Genomic DNA, 26,828 nt, shown 5'->3' with positions numbered 1-26,828 from the left:
GAGACTACTACAAGCAACTTTATGCCAATTAAATGGACAACCTGGAAGAAATGGACAAATTCTTAGAAAGGTATAACCTTCCAAGACTGAACCAGGAAGAAACAGAAAATATGAACAGACCAATCACAAGTAATGAAATTGAAACTGTGATTAAAAATCTTCCAACAAACAAAAGTCCAGGACCAGATGGCTTCACAGGTGAATTCTATCAAACATTTAGAGAAGAGCTAACACCTATCCTTCTCAAACTCTTCCAAAAAATTGCAGAGGAAGGAACACTCCCAAACTCATTGTATGAGGCCACCATCACCCTGATACCAAAACCAGACAAAGACACTACACAAAAAGAAAATTACAGACCAATATCACTGATAAATATAGATGCAAAAATCCTCAACAAAATACTAGCAAACAGAATCCAACAACACATTAAAAGGATCATACACCACGATCAAGTGGGATTTATCCCAGGGATGCAAGGATTCTTCAATATACACAAATCAATCAATGTGATACACCATATGAACAAATTGAAGAATAAAAACCATATGATCATCTCAATAGATGCAGAAAAAGCTTTTGACAAAATTCAACACCCATTTCTGATAAAAACTCTCCAGAAAGTGGGCATAGAGGGAACCTACCTCAACATAATAAAGGCCATATATGACAAACCCACAGCAAACATCATTCTCAATGGTGAAAAACTGAAAGCATTTCCTCTAAGATCAGGAACGAGACAAGGATGTCCACTCTCACCACTATTATTCAACATAGTTCTGGAAGTCCTAGCCACGGCAATCAGAGAAGAAAAAGAAATAAAAGGAATACAAATTGGAAAAGAAGAAGTAAAACTGTCACTGTTTGCGGATGACATGATACTATACATAGAGAATCCTAAAACTGCCACCAGAAAACTGCTAGAGCTAATTAATGAATATAGTAAAGTTGCAGGATACAAAATTAATGCACAGAAATCTCTTGCATTCCTATACACTAATGATGAAAAATCTGAAAGAGAAATTATGGAAACACTCCCATTTACCATTGCAACAAAAAGAATAAAATACCTAGGAATAAACTTACCTAGGGAGACAAAAGACCTGTATGCAGAAAACTATAAGACACTGATGAAAGAAATTAAAGATGATACCAACAGATGGAGAGATATACCATGTTCTTGGATTGGAAGAATCAATATTGTGAAAATGACTATACTACCCAAAGCAATCTACAGATTCAATGCAATCCCTATCAAATTACCAATGGCACTTTTTACGGAGCTAGAACAAATCATCTTAAAATTTGTATGGAGACACAAAAGACCCCGAATAGCCAAAGCAGTCTTGAGGGAAAAAAATGGAGCTGGAGGAATCAGACTCCCTAACTTCAGACTATACTACAAAGCTACAGTAATCAAGACAATATGGTACTGGCACAAAAACAGAAACACAGATCAATGGAACAAGATAGAAAGCCCAGAGATTAACCCACGCACAAATGGTCAACTAATCTATGACAAAGGAGGCAAAGATAATCAATGGACAAAAGACAGTCTCTTCAATAAGTGGTGCTGGGAAAACTGGACAGCTACATGTAAAAGAATGAAATTAGAATACTCCCTAACACCATACACAAAAATAAACTCAAAATGGATTAGAGACCTAAATGTAAGACTAGACACTATAAAACTCTTAGAGGAAAACATAGGAAGAACACTCTTTGACATCAATCACAGCAAGATCTTTTTTGATCCACCTCCTAGAGTAATGGAAATAAAAACAAAAATAAACAAATGGGACCCAATGAAACTTCAAAGCTTTTGCACAGCAAAGGAAACCATAAACAAGACAAAAAGACAACCCTCAGAATGGGAGAAAATATTTGCAAACGAATCAATGGACAAAGGATTAATCTCCAAAATATATAAACAGCTCATTCAGCTCAATATTAAAGAAACAAACACCCCAATCCAAAAATGGGCAGAAGACCTAAATAGACATTTCTCCAAAGAAGACATACAGACGGCCACGAAGCACATGAAAAGATGCTCAACATCACTAATTATTAGAGAAATGCAAATCAAAACTACAGTGAGGTATCACCTCACTCCTGTTAGAATGGGCATCATCAGAAAATCTACAAACAACAAATGCTGGAGAGGGTGTGGAGAAAAGGGGACCCTCTTGCACTGTTGGTGGGAATGTAAATTGATACAGCCACTATGGAGAACAATATGGAGGTTCCTTAAAAAACTAAAAATAGAATTACCATATGACCCAGCAATCCCACTACTGGGCATATACCCAGAGAAAACTGTAATTCAAAAAGACACATGCACCCGAATGTTCATTGCAGCACTATGTACAATAGCCAGGTCATGGAAGCAACCTAAATGCCCATCAACAGACAAATGGATAAAGAAGTTGTGGTACATATATACAATGGAATATTACTCAGCCATAAAAAGGAACGAAATTGAGTCATTTGTTGAGACGTGGATGGATCTAGAGACTGTCATACAGAGTGAAGTAAGTCAGAAAGAGAAAAACAAATATCGTATATTAACGCATGTATGTGGAACCTAGAAAAATGGTACAGATGAGCCGGTTTGCAGGGCAGAAGTTGAGACACAGATGTAGAGAATGGACATATGGACACCAAGGGGGGGAAAACTGCAGTGGAGTGGGGATGGTGGTGTGCTGAATTGGGTGATTGGGATTGACATGTATACACTGATGTGTATAAAATTGATGCCTAATAAGAACCTGCAGTATAAAAAAACAAACAAACAAAACAACTAATACTAAACTTTCATTGGGTTATTTGTATGGAAATATGTTAATATAAATGTTTCAGACATTACATGAAATTTCTAAAAATCTTATATTTGTATTTGTATGGAAATATGTTAATATAAATGTTTCAGACATTACATGAAATTTCTAAAAATCTTATATGTTCTGGTATAATGTTATAAGTAATAATCCTAGTTATTACTTTAAAATGTATATCTCAGAAATAACTAATTTTCTTGTCAACTGAATTATTATGAACTTTCATCAAATCTTTAACTGTGGTCATTTTTAAGTCTTCTGTCATTTACAGACAGTTCTGGGTGTACTCTGATGCTTTTGCAAATATGTTCCTATAAAAGGGTTTCATCTTCAAGAAATTCATGGAAAAGACTCTGACAAGTACAGGTTTCTGGTAACTGACTGTACTGCTGAACTGAATGAATAAGCATTTTCAGAACTCTAATGAAAAACTGATGAACTCATAAAAGTGCTAAAACAATATCAAGATGAAAAAAAAATTAATTACATGGGACTGAGTGAACTGATGAGGATGAGTATAATTTTTGTGACTTTCTGTCTGAATTAAAAAAAAAAAAATCCCACAGGGTCTCAGAGGCAAAGAATATACAAATCAATTTTCACTGCAAAGTAAAGGAGCTGTTACAGTGGAGGATTACTGGACTGAATGTCAATATTACGACATAGTATGAGTGTGTTTCATGTTTGGTAATTGCAATCATTGTTGCTTTTGTTGTGGTCATCCATGTACAATGCTTGGTGTCAGTCTATCTCTTGTAAAAATAAAATACAGTGTGTGTGTGTGAAAAAAAAAAAAATCAGTAAAACTGAAATAACTAGAGATGAAAGGACATAATGCTGGGATTTTCTTTAAAATACTTCCCCCAAAAAAGGTGGAGGGAAAAAGAGATACAACAAAGTTGGATTTTTTACACTAACTGAAACTGAGTGATGGGTATATGGGGAGGGGTCCACTTTATTTTTTTCTCCTCTTCTACATGTTTGAAGATTTTGTTAATTCCTGGTGAATTAAAGACCTAAATGTGAAAGGCAAAACTACAAAAGACTTAGAAGATCAAATGTAAGAGACCAATAAATTTAACTTTGAAATAAAGAACACCTCACAAAGAGAATAAAAATGACAATCTGCAAACAAACAAAAAAACTACAGCCCACGTAACCAGCAAATAATCAGTATCCAGAATACATATAAAAATTAATTTAAAAAATGACATAGAACTTGGAAGCATATAAAAACAATATATGTAAAAAGGTGTTCAATCTGTTCAATAATCAAAAAAATGTAAATTTAAACCACAATGAGATACCATCACATTCACTAAACAGCAAAAATTAAGAGAACAATACCAAGTGTTGACAAGGATGAGGAGCAAAGGGAATTCTTACCCTCTGCTGAAGGGAGAACTTACTGGTACAACCACTTTGCAAAACAGGCATTACCTGGAAAAGCTAGACATGCACATGCCCAATAATTCCACTACTGAGTAAGGCCCTTGAAAATCTCTTACACATGTGCACCAGAAGACATGCATAAGAATGTTCACAGAACATTATTCATGAGAAGAGAAGACTGGAAACAATCCAAATGTCCATCAACATTAAAATGGACTATAAAAGGATGTGGAAACTTTAAGCAACTGAATTCAGCTAAGCAACTATGAGCATTAACATGAATAAATCTTAAAAACATAATGCTGAACAAAAGAAGGTACACATTCCACTTATACAAAACTCAAAATCAAACAAAAGCCAAGTAATATATTATTAGGAGGGTTATCATGTGATAAAACCATAAGGAAAGCAAAGGAATGATTTCCACAAAATGCAGTACAGTGGGTGGATCAAAGAAAGATGCAGTTGGGGAGGGTCACAGGGCTGGGGGCAGCTCTAAAGTATTTACAATACCCTATATTTCTTGGCTTGGAAGGCAGGAGTCACAATTTGTTTCATTTTTGCACATTAAACTAAATGTGTAAGTTTTTCATAAACTTTTCAATATATGCTCTGTTTCACAATTTAAAAATTAAGGTACCATAAAAAAAACTTTAAATTCATAAGAATATTTACTAACAAGTCAAAAATGGCTTTTACATTTTTAAATGGGTGGGGATGGAGAATATGTGACAGAGACCATATGTGGTCCCCAAACCGTAAAATACTTACCATCTGGTCCTTTATAGAAAAATTTTGCCAACTCTAGGTTTAAGGAATAAATGGTGACCAATGGAAGAAAGTATTACAGAACAGTTTCAGGGATGAGAAAAGGCTGAGCAACAAAGGCAAGATCCTGAACAAATCTAGTAAGGAGAAACGAGTGACTCAGAAGAGGGCACTGCAGCTCAACAGGAACCTCCTTGATCACGTGTAGAAAAGGTCCATGTAAGACCAAGAGCTGTGAGAACAACCATTGCTAATGTTTTCAATAGCACGTGACGAAAGAAAATGAAACCACCATCTCAAGGAACGTCCAGCTCAGTGAAACAGTGAGGAGGGGAGGACAGTATTAGACCCTAGATGCCGCTGACACTACTGATTACAGCGGTTCCCGTCGTTTGCACACTGGCAACGGCAGCAGAGGGCAGGATGCTCAAGCACAGGAGTGTGCACTAAAATGGAAAGAAATCGCTTCAGCAAACACGTCAAATTCAAAACATTTAACAACCACTTACTCTGCACCTACTGTGCAGGGATAGTCACATTTGCCTCTTTAATCACGACAACAAATTATGAACAGGGAAGCTGAATATGAAAGATGTTAAAAACCCTTAGATCACAAATCTAATGAGTGACTGAGATGGTGTTCTCCCCACTCATCACAGCTGTCACATAAAACAGACATCTCAGCAGGGAAAGTGACAGATGAAAGGAGATAAGTAGTTATTTTCCACATTTATATCATGAAAAATCTTTTCACTAAATTGGTCTTGCTTTTCTCTCAAACACACCAGGAACACTCCCGTCTCAGGGCTTCCCCTCTTCCCGGAACACTTTTCCCTCAAACATCCACTCGGTTTGATCCCGCACCTTTTTCAAGTTTTATCTCAAATATTAAACGAACAGCCAAAAGTTAAATCACTAAGCATCCATTTAAGAAATTAGAAAAAGAGCAATGGAATAAATCCAGTGAAAACAAAAAAAGATGACATGGATATGGATATAGATTTATAGATACATCTAAACAGAAATAGAAAACAAAGTTACAACAGAGAAGATCAATAAAGCCAAAAGTTGGTCCTTTGAAAAGACTTTCAAATCAACAAAGCAGGATGAGAGAAAAAACAGTAACTGGACTTAAAAAGACTACAGATTATGGTTTAAAAGATAATAAAAGTTTATTGTAAACAACTTTATGCCAGCAAATTTGAAAACTTCGGTGAAATGAATAAGCTTTAAAAAATATTAACTGTTAAATTTGACCAAAAAAGAAATAGAAGCTGAATGGTACTAAAATCATTAAAGAAATCAGTTTTAAAAATGTCCCTCAAAAACAGCATCAGAACCAGGTGTTTTTTTAAAAAGAGTTCATGAACACATTCATTCCAGTCATTCAATAAATAGACATTTCTGTTCTTACACAAAATCATCCAGAGAATAGAAAGAATACTTACTAATTCAATTTTATAAGGCCATATAACCCCCAAAACAAGTTAAAGTAACAGATTAAAACTCACTGAATAAAAATGAATAAAACAAAACCTCATCCTTATAGCAGATAGAATACCAATAATGCAAGCCACAAAAAGATACTGCAATCATAAAACAAAAATCGGATGCTATGAAAAAGCACCATGAGAACAAAAATGAGCTCTAAGAAATTAAAAAGTACAGGAGAAATGACAAATTCAAAAAAACAGCAAAAATTTTTCTAAATAGAAAATAGGAGAGAAAAGAAAATTAAAAGACTAGTCCAGAATGTCCAGCATCCAAATAACTGAAGTACCAGAAATAGAAAAGAGAGGAAAGGAAGTCATCAAAGAACTAACTGAAGAAAATTTCTCAAATCAGAAGTCAGTAAGATTCTAGGAACTGTGAAATTTCATTATACTGAGGACCAAAAGGAGATTCTACATGCTTCAAGAGAGAGAAAACAAATCATATACAAAGGACCGTGAATCAGAGTGGCTTCAGACTTCAACTGGAAGCTAGAAGCCAACAGAGCAATGTTTTCACAATTCTGAGGGGAAATTATCTGCCACCTACAATTATGCACTCACCAAGTTATAAGTCAAGTATTAGGTGTAGGATAAAAATACCTTAAATATAAGGTCTCACCTTGTACCCTTTCTCAAGAAGCTACTGAAAGATATACTAAAATGGGAGAGTAAAACAAAAAAGTTAAAAGTAAAAAATGCAAGAAACAGAATATCCTATGTAGGAGAGAGGTAAAGGAATTTCTAGGATGATGCTTGTGGTATAACAAAAAATATGTTTGGTCTTTGTCCCCTGTTCCTGGCAGAGCTCCTAAAACCCTTGGAACTTTGACAAAAGAGTCTTTTGTATGCTAATGAGATGACTCAGCTCTTTCCTTAATTCTAAGTCATTTTAGCAAATTATAGAACCTTAAGGGAGGTCGTAGGAACCTCCAGATTCGTAGTATCCTGGGCAGAAGGGCAAGGAACCTCATTTGCAGCTGGTGTCTAAAGCAGGGGCAATTTGTGGGTCTAAGCCCTTACCCTGTGGGGTCTGTGCTGACTCCAAGAAGTGCATAAAAGAAATAAACTGTAGGACACCCAGTTGGTGAAGGAGAACTGATTGTTGTTGGAAAAGACACAACATTGAAGGAAGATTCCAAGATGACAGCTATATTAAGAGGGCAACCAGTCCACACTGAAATTTTTCTTTTTTTTTTTTTTAATTTTTGGCTGCGTTGGGTCTTCACTGCTGCACACGGGCTTTCTCTAGTTGTGGCGAGTGGGGGCTACTCTTCATTGCAGTTCGCGGGCTTCTCATTGCAGTGGCTTCTCTTGTTGCAGACCACTGGGCTCTAGGCACGCGGGCTTCAGTAGTTGCGGCACGGGGGCTCAGTAGTTGCAGCACGCAGGCACTAGAGCACAGGTTCCGTAGTTGTGGCGCACGGGCTTAGTTGCTCCATGGCATGTGGGATCTTCCCGGACCAGAGATCGAACCTGTGTCCTCTGCATTGGCAGGTGGATTCTTAACCACTGCGCCACCAGGGAGGTCCCCATACTGAAATATTGATAGTTGCACTCTGTGGACAGTCGTATTGCTAGATGCCATTACCAAGATGCCTACTACCCTCTTTTTAGCCAGAGGACAGAATGCCCAGGTAAGCCTGGCTCAGATTCTTAATTGTACTTGCCTTGATGAAGTTCCTGCTCTCCCCTTCATGTCAACTACCTGAACCAAACGAGCACACTCATTTAACTGACGTACTCCTGAGAGCTGGAGGTAGAAAACACAGAGCAGTCCACTCTCTGACCACATTTCTGCCAATCATCCATACCTGGTGACATGAGAATCCTGCCAGATGTCTCAACTATGAGCCCTATGACATTCCCCATAACTCACTCAGGGTCTTGCCCACCCACTTCCCCAGAAGGGAATCTTGTAAACCAGGAAGCCAAAAGTCAGACTCTGACACAGAGACTGTTCAATGTGTCTTTTTCCGTAAGCTTTCATCTAACAGTGCCAGCTAAGTCAACACTCAGTACTGTGAATTTGGCAATATTCTATTTTGTACCCTAGGTGTTACGTACATAGGTGTAGTATTCTCTAAATTGCATGTGTATGTTTTAAACACATCTGTATGCAAAATGTACATTTTACAGAAAAAGTTTTAAATAAAGAGTAGAGCAGTATGTATAGTGCGCTGCCATTAGTTTAAAAAAAGGAAAGAAAGAGAATACGTGTACATACCTGCTTGTACCTGCAAAAAATACCTCTGGGAGATTAAGAAACAGATCACAGTGACTGCCTCTAGTGAAGACAATTGGGTGGCTGAGGATCAGGGGTGGGGTGGGAAACAGACCTTTTACTGTATAGCCTTTTAAAGCTTTTGAATTTCTAACACTATGAATTTCAAAGGCATGAATGCATACATACATACATGAATAAATTCAATGACTTCTCTGATTTAGCTCTAGGATTTTGGCAAATCACAATTCTGAGTCTTTAATAATAGCGATAATACCTCAAACACTGGTGACAGAATCAAGTAAGCTTTTGTAAAAAGCCCTTTGAAATCATCAAATACTATGTACATCTGAAAGGTATGATTATTGAAAAATATCTATCCTGTCTCTTCCTTTCTCCTTACTGTACATAGAAAGTGTCATTCCTTCTCCATATGGTAAGTTTTATTTAGTAGTTAGGAAAACACTGGCTTAAACTAATTCATGTGAAGCTATTTAGATTTCAGAAACACCTAACGAAGCCTGCAACAAGTTCACCTGCTACAAATTCCTCACAATACTACTAGTGCTTTTCACACATGTTAAACCATCACAACGACCCTTTGTGCGGCTCTAAGTGAACAGGAAAGCCCTGTGTGAACTGCCACGAGTTCAACAAGACCTATAGAGGGACCCTAAGATACCCAACCTTATGGCAAGTTCATCCAACATAGAAACCAGCAAGACAAAGTCCCTGTACTCAGGGAGCCCACAATCTGTTAGTGATCCCAACAGTATTTAAGTGCTATGTGGAGGTTGTTTTTCTCAAGACCAAGGGAGGAACACAGAGTTAGTCACCTAACTCATAGGGACTGCAGAAACAGCAAGGGAGGCTGCTAGGAAGAGGTGCTGAAGTCATACTTCAGCCAAGCTGGAAGGAACAGTAGGAATTAAACAAGTAGATACACAGGGGTTGGACTTCAGGCAGACAGAATAACAGAGGCAAATCATCAAAGAGTAACAGAGCATTCAGCAAACTGCAGGAGGCCATGGGGATACTGTGTTCTGCATTTCTGGACAAATGAGCCTGTCATTATTAACATCTGGGTTATACTTGGTATAAAATAACGTTTAATAGTGTTTATTTCCTGTTATCAGAGCATAAAGGACAACATACAATTATTTTTCCATTATAATCTAAGGGGCCTTGGTAGAAATTTATTAAACCTAAATAGTTTTGAAAGTCTAAGATTCCAAATATCCAGAGTCAGGCAATGTTAAATGATGAAAATTATTGTCATCTCTGATTAGGAGGAAATCAGAAGCGAAGAGTAGATAATGGTAGAAAAGTACACCTTTGGTTGTTCTTTTTTTTAAAAGTATATGCAACTTCCAGAAAGGAGGACATTAATGGAGACGACAGATGTATAGCATTACTCTCTCTGTTTAAACAACAACAAAAAAATTTCATTCCACGTTCTGAGGGAGAGACTCATCAGACTGTGATAGCGGCCAGCAACTGTGTCCAAACAGAAAATGGTACCATAAATGACAAAGATGTCCAACAGGTGAATTAACTGCTTCTCAACGTTGTCTGTCATACTGCACACCTACATGATTCTTTCTCTGAGCAACTCTGAGAGCTTACATCACTCAGGGGAAAAGGGAAACAGCATCTCCAAAATGACTGACATCAAAGAGGCAGAAGAGCAGGGACAATTTCCATAAAGCACATGACAGACAAAGTTTAAAGGAATAATTAGAGGTTTTTTATAACTCGCCTGTATTGACATTATGCCAGATGATTTTACAGACTATTCAAATCGTTCATGGCAGGGATTTAGGTCAGGTATATAAAAGGTCTACCTGGCTGAAGCAGTTCTATGATTACCTGGCCCCAGCGTCCAGACAAACAGCTGAGGGCTATCTTGCAGCAATAACCTCAGCCTTGGGCAGATTAGAAATACTGTTTAGATAAAGAGGGGGTGTGGTTGCTACAATTATGTAGTTTAAGAAATACAATTTTCTGTAAAGCAGGTATTGTTTCCAAGTTTTAAGACTAAGCAGAAAGTCTAGCCACTGTATGTCACAACGGTCGCAGTGGAATACTGAAACCTCACCCATGTGGGAGTCAAATTTCTTGGAACTTCAACTACCTTGCTCTAGGTATGAATTCAAAAGGTAAGCATCAATGAAGATAGCCATCACAAACCCATGCAAAGCCCCACGATGCCATTAGAGAGACACAGTGTGCTTCAGGAAGAAAGAGGAAAAAAGCCTTTCACAAGAAAAAATAATTTAAATTATAAATAAAATAGCCACCGAGCAGACAAGAGAGACAAAATTCATGCAATATCTGAAGTTCATACACTTCACTAAGAACCTATTTACTCTGATTTTACATTTAGAATTTACTCCTACATTTGATATAGTTTCTAAAAGCATACTATTTCCTATTTCAGGGAAGCAGAGAGGCAATTAATAAGTTGGAGTCATCTACAGTCAGAATCACTGACAAGGCATACTGACAGCACCCAGATGCAACAGCGAAGAGCCTGACATGGGAGAAGAAAAATCATTTTTATAAAACAATGTAGAACCCAAAACACAAAGCAAAATGGAGCCTTTAGTAGGCGTGAAACAGCTACCACTAAAAACAGCAGTGGCCTCTGAGAAGATCATCGTATTACACACGTGTGTGCACAACAGAATGGATAAATCTCTTGTCATGAGACCTGTGTTCTGGTTCTGCTGCTTGATCACAAGCCATTCAGCTTCTTCTGAGCTCAGCTCCCCCAGTAAAATCAGGATAATACTTCCTTGCCCTACCCACTGGACAGACTGCCATAAAGAGCTGAAAAAATAATCTATATAACAGCATTTGAAAAATGTAACAAACTATACAATATATGACTCTAAGAATATGTTAGAATATGTTTTGTATACTCTAAGACAATATATTTAAATCAATTTCTATTTAAATGGCTAAATAAAAAACTATACTTCTCTTAATAGCAGAAAATTAACTTACATGGTACCATTTATCCCCTCCCCCAAATAGCCAGTTTTCTTTCCTACTATTAGCAAGAAAAAAAGAAAGAGTTTTAAAGCAAGAGAAAGATTTTAGCATCTGAAATAGGATAGATATATATACGTATAACTGAATCACTTTGCCATACACCTGAAACTAACACAACATTGTACATCAATCATACTTCAATAAAAAAAGAAATTTTAAAAAATAATAATAAATTAACCAACTACAAAAGGAAAAAAAAAGATTAGCTGCCCTTTGGAAACCAGATAGGTTATATATAGCATTTCTTTTGATAGGAAAGACATTTCAAAATGAGAAAAGATAAAATATTTTTTTAAATGAAAAATGAATACCCATACCTAAAAATGTAATATGAAATAAAATATCTATTATAGTTACATTACAGAGCAATTTTTTTAAACTGTAGGTCATAATCAGTATGGAAAATATTAGAGTACATTATTTTTAGTAAAGGTTAAGTATCATTTTATAGAATTTTGTTTTACTTAATATCTATTATTACTATGTATATATGTACTTATTTTCTAGGTAAAGGTACAGTTTACTTCCTTAATGTTCTCCTATTATTGCATCAATTTCCTGGCCTGGTCTTGGCTGCCTGTCCCAATCTATCCATGTGCTCCTTAGGAAGCTCCTCAGCCTGCATGCTCCTTACTATGGGTAAGCCCTTCCCTGGTCTATGCCCACTTTCTTATGCTTAGAGCCTGTACCTGCAAGAACAGCAGTTGCAAGTTCTCAAACAGACACACACAAAATGAATTTAGTATATACAACAGAGTTGCTCTGATTGGGCATAGGCTACATATTCCATCAAGAGAAGGGGTACATAGAAAGATGTGTATTTTATCATATAGATGTCATACTTGGGGCCACCTCTGAAACTACACAGAATCCATTCTACTTCCCAGCAAAAGATCTCTATCTCTTTCAATTAAGGGACGAAAAATGACAGCAGAGAAATGTAAAAATTAGGACTGAAGAGAGGTACTGTCAAAGGAATAACAACAGATCAACAGACCAAGCCAATCAATCACTGACAGCTCTTCTGAATCTGAACACTATTATAGAACAGTCCTGAGGAAAAATACTGAAAAGAACTAAATAGCTACAAAAATACACACACACACACACACACAAATGCTGGTGTTTCATCATGCATGTCATTAGTACAAAGAGAGAAGAAGAGAACATAATACCTATTACCTGTTCTCTCTGCAAGTCCACATTGCTATCATTTCTCTCATGTTCTACAGGCCAAAATCTACTTTGGAAAACATGTTCTTACAAATCAATCCACTCTGATTGAAACAGATGGACATGTCAATCCAAATGACCAATATGCAGAAACAGAGCAAACTCAGGGTTTGCTGAATTCACTTTTTATTGACCGTGTCTTTTGCCAATTCTCACCTACTTTCAAACATCTATCAAGTAAATTATCAAACATTTAATTTTACCAAGTGCCAGACAAATAGGTGATTCTGTACCAAAATACTGAAAATGTGGTTATCCTGATTTGTAAAACTCATTCCAGGCATAAATGCTAATTAAACCATACTACCATTGATCAGTAAAAGGCTCAAATAGGCATTTAAGGGCTGAATAAAACATGAGTCTGGAAATTCACAGTGAAAATACATATGAGTAAGAAAGAAAGTGCAAATCTCTATAAAATAAGTGTTGTAAAATATGCACTAAGGGAAAATTGAGGAAGTGAAGAAGATCCATTTGTGCTACATAAGATCCTAAAGACAGCATTAAAACTTTTAGAATCACCTATGCAAAAAGCAAGCACCACAGAGAAATGAAAGAAGGTTGAGACTGGGAATAAACAAACAGGAACCTGATGAAAGGAAGAAACAAACATGACTGTGTTGATGAGGTCTATATTGTTACTACTCCACCAAACAACACCCTTCTCACAGGGAGTGCACAGGAAATTGGACAAACAATGCTGTCCAGCTACAAAACCCACCTTAGTGAAGGCTGAACATGAGTGAGAAAATAAAACAAAATGTCAATCAGTGCAGCTGAGATTTCCAGAAATAATTTTTACTTATTATGTAATATTTACTTACTATCTCTAAAATTTTGAATGTTTTGAATTTTTCTTAATGCACTGACATACATGAAAAGTTTGTGTATAAAAATGCAAGTTAAGAAAAAGAAAAACTGTTTATCATTGATACTAGTTAAAAATATAATAGTAAGATAATTCCAAATAAGAGCAATTCTGATGAATAAAATTAGCACTTGGTATAAAATATGTAAAACTGGGCTTCTCTGGTGGCGCAGTGGTTGAGAATCTGCCTGCCAATGCAGGGAACACGGGTTCGAGCCCTGGTCTGGGAAGATCCCACATGCCGCGGAGCAACTAGGCCCGTGAGCCACAATTACTGAGCCTGCGCTCTGCAAAAAGAGAGGCCGTGATAATGAGAGGGCCGTGCACCGCGATGAAGAGTGGCCCTCGCTTGCCGCAACTAGAGAAAGCCCTCGCACAGAAACGAAGACCCAACACAGCCATAAATAAATAAATTTTTTTAAAAAAATATGTAAAACTATCAGTGAAAAAAAGGCAGCGGTAAAATGAAAAAAATTATAAATGGATTTCCATTCTAAAACACTTAAATAGCTATAGTATTATATCAATTTAAAAGCCAATAGACGAGCATTAAACAAAAAAAAATAGAAGGCACGCACAAAATACACAGAAGCAAATTAGATGATACCTTTCTATAATATAATAATGCTGATAATTAACCTCCAAGTAAGTTTATCCCCTTCCCTCAATCAACTCACCCAACATTTTCCGCATCTTCATCACACTCAGCTTTATACTTGCAAGGTCCACACTTGGAGTGTTTTCTGTGAACTTCTGCCCCTGACCCTTCCTCTTCTGTTTAAAAAGAAAAATTAAATTTTCAACCAAAAGTTGGGATCCTTTCCAGATATGCTTCATGTTTTCAGCAGCCATTATCCTACTTCTGGGGAAAATGTACCCAAGCTCTTGAAAAAAATCAGTTCCAAAACTCTATCAATGCTTGAGTCCAAGAATGTTGACAATACAGAGTACAACATATTTTGTGAAAAAAAAAAGTATTGGGGCTAGAAAAATAATCCCTTAACCTATGTACAGTGGAACAGTATGCTAGATTTTGTTGATTCTTTAAAAGAATTACCATAACATTAAATAAGAGAGAGGAAAAAAAAACATGAGCAATAAATTTAGTCCAGTGATTACCCTATCGAAATAGCCTGTGCAATCCTGGTTAGCAAATAAGTGATTAAACAAAGCAGAGTCTAACCACTACCTTTTCCTCACATCAGTTTCACACCTGCCTTAAAAATTATCTCCAAATTTTAAAAAGGAAAGGGGTCTATTTACAAAGAACTTGCCCTTTTCTACTTTACCACCTAGCACAGCCAACAACACCCAGAATACAGAAGGGTACGCGTCTCCCATGACCCAGCACAAAAAAACAGTGCATACCACCAGCCCCCAACTCAGCTCATATCCCACATTTAGGGAACCCTACACTTCTGGGTCTTAACTAGAGTGGATCCTACCCTGATAACCGCAAACTGGGCAGGGAGATCAGTTCTGAAGCCAATTTAGGGATTACAGTTTACTCAAGGGATTTCCCAGTCTGGTTTGGGAAAGCACACCTTATTGAGGGGGTGTCAATCAGCAGAGAAGATGTTATAAGGAAAGCACACAAACGTTAAGTGCCTGTTTGGTACTATTACCAAACTTGCCATTTTGTGTGTCTGCCTACACTTTAAGTAGAAATCCTTCCCAAATTCTAATGAATACTCCCAAAACAATTCCAGGGAGCATAATCCTAAGTATTTCTAAGGCCTCAGAAACATAATGAGATCTAGAAATCATACAGCCACCATGAGCTCACTAAAGTTTGTATATTAATCTGAGCAAACCACTTAGCCTTTCTAACTCACACTCCCTAAAAAAAAATTGCCAACAACCAACATCCTCAGGGCAAGATATCCAGTATTTGTACCATATAAGCAAATGTGGAGATCAACTTCCACTTCTTTAATATAGTAACAATGACAGTTTCCTAACTGAATATCTGACCACAGGGGCTGGACCACATGATCCTTTAAAGTCCTTTCCAGCTCTAAGATCCAGAATTTATGATCTCTTCCTTCACACATGATCATGAAGTTTCTGCTTGAACATGTCCATTTAAATTAAATTCTATTGTTGGACAGTTTAAATCTTTTTTTTTTTTTAAGGTCAAACTGTCATCCTTGAAATTCTTTCTCAGAACAGTTCTTCTACTCTCTAGGTGACCTTCAAAGTCCCTTCCAACTCTAAAATGTTAGGATTCTATGAAATGTAGAAGGGTGGAATAAGGTTTCAGATAGTACTGAAAGGATCACAACTGTAGTTTTCATTTGCATAAGTGTGAATTTTACCAGAGTATGTTTTTTCTTTTAGTGCATCCCCAGAGCACCTCAAACTTACTTTGCATACAGTGGATACTCATTAAGAATTACAGCCTCATTAGACCATGAAATAGATCAGTCATTCTCAATTCTAATAATTCAGAGTAAACTGAATTACCAAATATTAGTTTTTAAAACAGTTTTTAAATATTGTACCTTGAAAATTCCCTATGAGCAAAAATTTGTAAGCAAGGGATGGGAGAGTGTTATATACTCTGGTCCAAGCTAAAATCACCTGGGGATGATCCTAAGGAGAGGGCACCTTGGTGTAACTTCAGTTTAACAGGTGCAACATTTCCCCTTTGTCTGACAACAAACCTATAATGAAAAATAAATGCAGGAAAAAAAGAATGCTAAGGGCTAAGGGGGATAGAGGGATTGGGGGTGATAGCTGAGGGGTACAGGGTTTCTTTCCGGGATAATGAAAATGTTCTAAAGTTGGCTGTGGTGATGAATGTACAATTTTGTGAATACGCTAAAAGCCACTGAATTACATACTTTCAATGGGCAAACTGCATGGTATGTGAATTTTATCTCAATAGAGCTGTTTTTAAAAAGTGAAAGAAAAAAAATGCTTTTTAAGGGGTATTTGAAACTTACCTCCCTCTCCAGATCCAGAACCATTATCTGAGAAGAAAAAGAATGAATATGAATACTTTTCCTGGAAATCTCATCTTATCAAATAGTAAAATTTCTTATCAAAAATCAAACTGTGATATCCATTCTCATGTAGCCCCTTTTCTCATTTTTTCTGGATATCAGTTTATTCTTATACACTTATTTTGTACCTTTCTTCAAATATAAATTACTTGGACATACATAATCCATACCTCATACATCTTTGTAGCCCATTCAGGAAATACCCAGGTGCCTTGTACAGAGTAAAAACCAATACATATTATAAAGTAAATGGCTAAATAGAAATAACTTTAAATAACTCACTTAAAAGGTAGAAGAAATTTTTAATTTTGTTAAAGCTTGAAAGGAATAAAGAATAAACTGCTTTTATTAAAAAGGGAGGAAAAGAGCTTTGGGTCTTGCTCCAAAAATCTTCTTCATTAAATCTGTGGATAACAGCCAAAAGCCAAAAGATATGAAAAGCCCCAAGGTTTAGAAGGAAAGGACCTCAAGGTTGAGGTTTTCATATTACTGATGAAATTAACTTCCTCTAGGAAACCTCACCAGAGGGAATCTCACCAAGGTGTAGGTGAGAAACTTGTTACTAGTCAAATTAAAGAGCCTCCCTCAAAGTTACCAGCAAGAAGCCAGAGTAAAATGTAATTAATTTAAAATATGTATTTTATAATCCTAAAAGAACCAACATATGGCGCAGAGCATGTTGAAAAGAGGGCAATGGTGCAGTATCGTAAGTGTGGAACAGAGATGGCAAGTGATGAACTAAACACTTTACCCAGCACTTTCTAGGGAGGAGGATTTCCTAGAGAATCCATTCCAGTTCTTCAAATAGTTCTCCAGAGTAGGAGACACCCTCTACAATATCGCTCCCTTCCCCCCTTCCCTTCCATCTCCTGCAGACTATAATAAAAGTCCCAAACATGGTAGAAACAGGAAGAACTGGAAAAAAAATACATATTTTATGTAGCATCCACTTCAGCTCTTCATGGGATTTTATACAAAGTCTTACATTGTATTCATTTTGATTGATCAACCATAAAAAAATTATATCTTCTCTGAGAAAGCAAAGAGGAAAAGAAAGAGTAAAAGAGCAGAAAAAAAGACAAGGAAAAAGGGAACTCAAAAGTATTTTTATTACCAAACTTTTCTTAGGAAAACTCTCTTTGTCCCTTCTATTCCATATACACTGACTGGGTACTTATTATGTGTTAGACAACATACACATAATAAGTAAAAGGTAGATATAAACTGATAAATAAGACAGTTCCAGTGCATGACATACTTACTCACTCCCAATCTTTTTTCCAACTAATGTCCAATTTTAATAAATATAATATCTCACACCTTCCTTAAGGGTCATTTAAAATTGTGAAATAAATTAAATATACTGTGACTATTCTGATAATGAGGTTGAGTTCTTCTTGTCAATCATATTTTCACTGGACACACGCCTTCCCCTGCCCCAACCCTGGGATTATGATATACCTCCCTAGGCAGGACATAGTACTTTCCTGTTGAGAAACAGGATCTGGCCAAAGGCAGATGTGTTGGATAAATGAAATACAGTACGATATTTACATAGAGATATGCACAAAGTGTGAATAAATTCTGCCAGGAGATACCAGAGAAGAAAGATTTCACAGAGTAGAAAAGGCTTAAGCTCAATCTTAAAGCATAAAAAAGTTCTCAAATAAGCAAAGGAGAATGTTGTTCCTAGCACAGGGAATAGGACCAACACCAGACCAAATGACATGAACAACTCTGGCCCCAGCCAGAAGATAACAAAATCAATATAGCACCTTAGAGCTTAGCTCATTCAATTCTCACTTAACCCCAGGAGATGACATCCATCTAACAATTTAGGTATGTAACTGGGGCTCAAAGCAGCTAAGTGACTTGGGTAAGGTCATACAGTAAACAAGAGCTGGAGTTACTTTAAAGTCAAGTCTTGTAACCCTAGTGCAGTGCTCTTTCCAGCTCTTTCCACTCTGCCTCCCAATGCTTAATATTCACTGCTTATCAAAGCAGTTGGTGTCTTAAACTTCTCATAAAGGATGCATAATTAATTTGGGATTATAAAGACCTCCATATTCCTTTTTAGTTACTAAATCAAGTCTGTGAAACATAATGTACTTAAAGAAGTGTATAAGAACCATATCAAATGATAGTCCATTGGCCTAAGAGCATCTAATTATTTAGTGTATGGAAAAGAATTTGGCCTTGCCCAAAGAGAGTTTTGGCCTTCGCCCTCAGCTTCTGGAAGGCAATCGATGTTTAGGAAGGGTGTTGACCACATCAGACCTTAGGGTGGGACAAGCCACACTCAATACTCTTAGGGCAGGGGCTGGCCACACCGGAAATACCAACCACACAGTTCAGAGTGGGGGCTTTGAGTCATGTGGTATTAGTGTACCTGGAGTTTGAGATCAACCACATGGGCCATCAATCAATTACGCTTATGTAATGGAGCCCCAATAAAAACACAGGCACTGTAATATACAGGGAAAGAAAGGAAATGGAGTAATCATATAAGAATAGTCTCCACCTTTACTGCTAACCTTCATACAATAATTCTATTACAATACCTCACTCTGCATCCCTGCCCCCAAATACAAATGCAAGTAAGATACTAATATTAATGCCTTCCAAAATTAACCATTACCAATTCCGGAAGGAAAAGACAAGGAAGTAAATACAAACAATTGGGGGAGGTGGATGAAGAGGGCTAGCAAACAGAAATGAGAAGATATAAAAAGAGAAGAGATTGGACAGAGACACATCCTGGGATGCCACTAATGACTTCCTATGGATACTCCCCACTCCTTCCCCACCCCCCAAGATAAAAATCAACAAAATGGATCCCATAGCATTTCCCACCCCAAATCTTATCCTGTCTTATATTCAAACCGTAAGGCAAAAGATACGCAAAGTCCCCACCAAAATAAAGCATTAAGCATTAAAAACGTCCTGAGAGGTAACATAGTAAGTACAAGACTACCTGGGGTTAAAAAGCAACGTGAAATGGAGGCAAAAAAGAGCTCCCCGATTCCCCACATAATCATCACCAATCCATACAGCAGTTTTGGGAATAAACCTCTGACTGGAAACTTCCTCTTACAAGTATGGCAGAACCATTTCTAACATTTTTTCAGAAGAATATCACACATACCAGAGTAGCATGGTCCCCTTGCTACTACTGTTATCTCTTTCTGGTGCTTACAAGCAGCCCTTCTGAGGAAGCATTCATTTTGGTACGTGTCCCCATTTGATCCACAGACGGGAATATAATTTGTATGGCACTGCAAAAGAAACAAAAATAAATTCTCAGACTAGGCATGAATATTAATAGTTCATTTCATATTCATGAATGCAATACCATAGTATTATGACATACTTCTACTACAAAAGAGTTTGTTCTTTTATTTGGTTTTTAAAAAGAAGAGTTATGCTACTTTCTCATACCTTTTTTCACATTCATAATGAAAATTAACTATCAACTATCCATAAAAATGAGAATGAAAATCCCTATCCTATCTACATCATTTGCTTGTGATCCAGGGAGATAATATAAGAGGAAATGCTTGCCAATGTTTGTCATGAGCACTAATGATGTAATGTCATTTCATTATTATCAAAATTCACTTATTCAATACGTCTAGTACACAAAGTCTCAAGGTAAACGCTAGAGTAGAAAAATGAACTCTGTTCTCAGAGACCTTACGATCTTGGTAGCGAACCATATAAATAGGAAATATATATATATATATATGATCATGTACTAAATCAAAAGTGTAGACAATAAGTGTAATATCTAATACCTATTACTGTAAACTGAAGTATTCAAGAAAAGCCTCCTCAGAGAAAGTGAAATGTGAACTGGGTCTTGAAGGATTAGTAGATGAAAAGAAAAAAGATGATTCATGTTTGAGAAATGACACTGAATTGGTATGTTTAAAAAACTTTAACACTTCTAAATGTCAAAAATATCATAAAGAACTAAAGTTTTAAAATCTGGGGAAAATAGTATAATATGACATAACTTATTACTAAAAGAGAGACAGTACAAATTAATACAAAAGACAAATTTACAAAAAATAACAAATGGTCAATTAATATATAAAAAATGCTGAGTTTCACTAGCAATCAGAGTGGTACATGAAAACACAATGCTATATTTAGCTTATAAAACTGGTTATTAGACAAACAAAAACTTCAATTTGGTGGGCATACCAATATACCTGTTGTGCTAATTTAAACTGGCTCAATCTTTTGAGAACATAATTTAACAATACATTTCAAGAGTTCTAAAAAAGAAATGTGATTTTTTATCTAGAATTACACATTTAGGGATATATCTGAAGGAAACTATTGTAGATGAAAATTTATTACAGTCCTTTCAAATAGAAATGTATTCATATCTAAAACATAGAAACAACCTAAATATCCAACAAGGCAATATTTATTTAAACCATGCTATATCTGTTCAAGGAGTCACTGAGCATTACCCTTTATAAGAATACTGTGTAAAAAAAAAAAAAAACAAAAACAAAAAGAATACTGTGTGACAGAAAAAGATGTTAGGTGAAAAGTAGGTGATAATACCATATACGTAACTTCTGAGAATTTTGTGCCCTTTTTCTTTTTTTGGATGCGTTGGATCTTTGTTGCTGCGCGCGGGCTTTCTCTAGTTGCGGCGAGCGGGCTTTCTCTAGTTGCGGCGAGCGGGGGTCTACTCTTCGTTGCAGTGCGCGGGCTTCTCACTGCGGTGGCTTCTCTTGTTGCGGAGCACGGGCTCTAGAGCACAGGCTCAGTAGTTGTGGCTCACACGCTCTAGAGCGCAGGCTCAGTAGTTGTGGCGCACGGGCTTAGTTGCTCCGCGGCATGTGGGATCTTCCCAGACCAGGGATCGAAGCCGTGTCCCCTGCATTGGCAGGTGGATTCTTAACCACTGCGCCACCAGGGAAGTCCCTGCCATTTTTAAATGTATTATCTAGTCCATAAAACTGAATGCAAATTTCTTAAGTAATTTGATAATATAAAATAAAAATATAGCAAGAAAATAAATTACATATATATACACATATATATCTCATTTAGAAAAAATAAATATTCATAGAGTAAATCCTGGAAGAAAACACCAATAAATTTTTCACATTACTTGTCACCATAGTTTTTTATTTCCATGTGTATGGTTTTCTGTATTTCTTAATTTTTCTGCAAAGAACAAGGCTTACTTTTATCATTTATTTACTTTTTAAAAAGTGGTCAACTTACTTTATGAATCTTAAATATGGCATGCTACCCCAGGTCAAACACTGGTAAAAACAATTTCTAATAAAATATTTTATAACCAAGTTGATTTGCTATACAATATCAGCAGACTCCTACATCAACTTTAGTTAAAATTAAAATTTTACTTTAGGATGCCTTCCTATACTCCTCTAATTCTTCAAGGATCACTTACTTTAATCTCTCCCCCCTAAAATGTACACAATAACTTGTATGATGTCTGCAGGAATCAATGTTACTCTGTAATTATACAATGTATAATTAGCAAAAAAGACCATAAGCTCCAAGATGTCAAATGCTAAGTCTATGGACTTCTCAAGCCAACTCTTCACTCAACAAACATTTAATAACTTTCTAACGTAGTGCTCGCAAAGGTGCTAATATCGCCCCCTAGGGGTGGGTGCCCCTATGGAGGCATTTTTGGTTGTCACAATGAGAAAGGGACATTACTGTCATTTAGCAGATGGATTCCAATGGTGCTCGGTGTACTGCAAAGGAAAGGATAGTTCCACACAACATACATACCATACAATTTCTGAATGCATCTCTAGCCATTCATGTAGGAACTATGGTAAGACCATATACAAATAAGACTGTTCTAGCTTCTCCTAATAGCTTTTATTCTAACATCCACCATACCTCTACTTTTTTGTTTTCAAATACTACTAGTATGAAATTGCTACTGATGATCTTTTTAAAAATCCAAATATTGGGCTTCCCTGGTGGCGCAGTGGTTGAGAATCTGCCTGCCAATGCAGGGGACACGGGTTCGAACCCTGGTCTGGGAAGATCCCACATGCCGCGGAGTGACTAGGCCCGTGAGCCACAATTGCTGAGCCTGCGCGTCTGGAGCCTGTGCTCCGCAACAAGAGAGGCCGCGATAGTGAGAGGCCCGCGCACCGCGATGAAGAGTGGCCCCCACTTGCCGCAACTGGAGAAAGCCCTCGCACAGAAACGAAGACCCAACACAGCCATAAATAAATAAATAAATAAAATTTAAAAAAAAAAAAAAAAAAAAAAAAAATCCAAATATTCATTATAAGTAAATATAAGCATCTGACTACTATATTGTCTTCTAGTGTAATCATGCCCAAACATTTACATTTTGAAATACTTATTTTACTATAAATTACTTTCATTTCTCCTTTACATTGCAAGTGTATATTATAGTGATTTCTTTAATTATGTGTTTATGTAGGTTACATTATCTACAAATTTCATTTAAGAATAGAAAAGAAATGGAATACAAATTATTGGTTATAAAAAGGGTTATTAAGTCTGACAGGGCTGAGAATCTATATGGTAACAGCTAAGATTTATTGAAGAGTTTCTATCTAGTAAACACTGGCTACAGCTTTAAATGTCCTAAACTAACTTAAATATAACAATCCTGCAAAGCACATGACTTAGTGCTTAGAGCTGGGGCTCTGAAGTAAAATGCTGAGTTCAAATCCTAGGTTGACCATCCATGTGACTATGGGCTAGCACCAGTGCCATTACCCCTATCTATAAAATGGTAATTATAATAGTATCTACCTAATAAAATTGTTATGAGGATTAAATAAGAGAAATCCATCTTTAGCATTTACAGCTAGCCATAGTAAATTCTCAACAAACATTAGCTGGTTCTGCTACTGCTATTATCATTTCTGAGTCTTAAGTCTTGCCCAAGGTCACAGCTAACAAATGGAAGACCCACGACTCCTGACAAGTGATGTTCTCTAACCACTACACACCAGTTTTTCAGCAGGATCTCACTATATGTCACTTGGTGGTAGTGAGTAGGGGGCTTAAAACAGTGTAGGCAATGTCCCTGAAATGCAACCTAACGAGCACATACCAAGGAGTGAGCATGAGATGGGAAAAGCAGACCTACAGTTCTTTGGCCATTCTGTTTCCAGAAGTCTCTTTTAAGAGCCTCTCATTATGCTATGGAAAAATTAAGGGATTTGGGCAATTTTAACAACATACACCCGCGCACCGCGATGAAGAGTGGCCCCCACTTGCCGCAATTAGAGAAAGCCCTCACACAGAAACGAAGACCCAACACAGCCATAAATAAATAAATAAAATTAAAAATTAACAACATACAACTTCTGACTTGGGCACTGACTCTAACCTAAGGTCTGCCTCCTCTATACTGCCACTCTTGCTGGGGAAAAGAACTCTCCCCTACACCTTCTCTTTAGCTGCAAGAGTGATTTGAAGTAGTTTACAAAGGTGCAGCAGTGTACAACTCTGCAGCCACATCCATTCAAGCATTTATTGTGTACCTACTGTGTGTCAGGAACTGTGCTGAATACAATAAATAATATTAACAAAGTTGTGATGGTTAATTTTATGTGTCAACTTGACTGGGCCCCAGGGTGCCTAGATTAAATATTATTTCTGGATGTATCTGTGAGGGTGTCTCTGGATGACATTAGCATTAAATCAGTGGACTGAATAAATGCCCTCTCCAATGTGGGTGGCATCATCCAATCCACTGAGGGCCTGAATAGACCAAGAGGTGAATGAAGGGAGAATTAACTCTCTGCCTGACTGGTGAGCTGGGACCTTGGTCTTCTCCTGGTTCTCAGGCCTTTGTACTCAGACGGGGACTTATATATCAGCTCCCCTGATTCTCAGGCCTTCACCCTCGGATTGGAACCACACCACCAGCCTTTCTAGGCCTCCAGCTTGCGGACTGCAGATTGTGGAACTTCTCAGCGTCCATAATTGAGTGAGCCAATTGCTTATAATCTCTTTCTCTCCTCTCTCTCTCCATATATATATCCTGTTGGTTCTGTTTCTCTGGAGAACTCTGACTAATACAAAGGTCTAATAAGTGGACACAGTACCTAGCAAGAGCAGACACTAAAAAACTCAGGAAAAAAGACATAGGCCCAAGAACTCCAGTCAGAAGAACAAAGAGAAAGAAAGAAGAAAGAAAACAGGGAAAAAGCCACAGGCACTCTTCTTTGTATATTACCCAGGTTTTAATGAAAAGATGCAATACTGATCATTTTTCTTTGTTCAACATTAATAAAAGTAGCTTTGCTTATATATGTGGCAAGATGTAATAGCTCCTATCAACAGGCTGAACAAAACAATTTTAGAATTTAAAATCCTGTTATTATCTGTTAAAATGTGTTTAAATTATGTCCCAGAAAGCTTATATTAACACCGAAAGCATAATGAATCATAAGCAAGGGTTTTTTTTTGAATTTTATTTTATTTTTTTATACAGCAGATTCTTATTAATATCTCTTTTATACATATTACTGTATACATATCAATCCCAATCTCCCAATTCATCCCACCACCACCCCCCTCCCCCCACTTTCCCCCCTTGCTGTCCATACGTTTGTTCTCTACATCTGTGTCTCTATTTCTACCTTGCAAACTGGTTCATCTGTACCATTTTTCTAGATTCCACATACATGCGTAAATACACAATATTTGATTTTCTCTTTCTGACTTACTTCACTCTGTATGACAGTCTCTAGGTCCATCCACATCTCTGCAAATGGCACAATTTCGTTCCCTTTTATGGCTGAGTACTATTCCATTGTATATATGTACCACAACTTCTTTATCCATTCGTCTGTCCATGGGCATTTAGGTTGTTTCCATGACCTGGCTACTGTAAATAGTGCTGCAATGAACATTGGGGTGCATGTGTCTTTTTGAATTACGGTTTTCTCTAGGTATATGCCCAGTAGTGGGATTGCTGGATCATATGGTAATTCTATTTTTAGTTTTTTAAGGAACCTCCATACAGTTCTCCATAGTGGCTGTATCAGTTTACATTCCCACCAACAGTGCAAGAGGGTTCCCTTTTCTCCACACCCTCCCCAGCATTTGTTGTTTGTAGATTTTCTGATGAGGCCCATTCTAACTGGTGTGAGGTGATACCTCATTGTAGTTTTGATTTGCATTTCTCTAATAATTAGTGATGTTGAGCAGCTTTTCATGTGTCTCTTGGCCATCTGTATGTCTTCTTTGGAGAAATGTCTATTTAGGTCTTCTGCACATTTTTTGATCGTGTTGTTTGTTTTTTCAATATTGAGCTGCATGAGCTCTTTATATATTTTGGAGATTAATCCTTTGTCCATTGATTTGTTTGCAAATATTTTCTCCTATTCTGAGGGTTGTCTTTTTGTCTTCTTTATACTTTCCTTTGCTGCGCAAAAGCTTTTAAGTTTCATTAGGTCCCATTTGTTTATTTTTGTTTTTATTTCCATTACTCTGGGAGGTGGGTCAAAAAATATCTTGCTACAATTTATGTCAAAGAGTGTTCTTCCTATGTTTTCCTCTAAGAGTTTTATAGTGTCTGGTCTTACATTTAGGTTTTTAATCCATTTTGAGTTTATTTTTGTGTATGGTATTAGGGAATGTTCTAATTTCATTCTTTTACATGTAGCTGTCCAGTTTTCCCAGCACCACTTATTGAAGAGACTATCTTTTCTCCATTGTATATCCTTGCCTCCTTTGTCATAGATTAGTTGACCACAGGTGCATGGGTTTATCTCTGGGCTTTCTATCCTGTTCCATTGATCTATATTTCTCTTGTTATACCAGTACCATATTGTCTTGATTACCGTAGCTTTGTAGGCTGAAGTCATGGAGTCTGATTCCTCCAGCTCCGTTTTTTTCCCTCAAGATTGCTCTGGCTATTTGGGGTCTTTTGTGTCTCCATACAAA

The 26,828-nt window shown here is 36.9% G+C and overlaps 1 protein-coding gene across 2 annotated transcripts in view; it reads right to left on the bottom strand.

Moving 5' to 3' along the window:
• Window positions 1–26,828, bottom strand: part of LOC118896920 (myb/SANT-like DNA-binding domain-containing protein 3) — a 166,893-nt gene that overhangs the window by 49,132 nt on the left and 90,933 nt on the right. For both annotated transcript variants that reach the window (XM_036855557.1, XM_036855551.1), the window contains 3 exons: window positions 20,023–20,152; window positions 16,818–16,844; window positions 14,547–14,643 (listed from right to left, as the gene is read on the bottom strand). In XM_036855557.1, coding sequence (XP_036711452.1) covers window positions 14,547–14,643; window positions 16,818–16,844; window positions 20,023–20,152 — 254 coding nt within the window. The remainder of the gene's footprint in view (window positions 1–14,546; window positions 14,644–16,817; window positions 16,845–20,022; window positions 20,153–26,828) is intronic.

Source organism: Balaenoptera musculus, chromosome 6, assembly GCF_009873245.2.
Source record: "Balaenoptera musculus isolate JJ_BM4_2016_0621 chromosome 6, mBalMus1.pri.v3, whole genome shotgun sequence".
In the NCBI taxonomy this organism is placed as follows: Eukaryota; Metazoa; Chordata; class Mammalia; order Artiodactyla; family Balaenopteridae; genus Balaenoptera; species Balaenoptera musculus.
The sequence above is the reverse complement of the archived record's forward strand: the minus strand, read 5'-3'. Positions and strand labels throughout refer to the sequence as shown.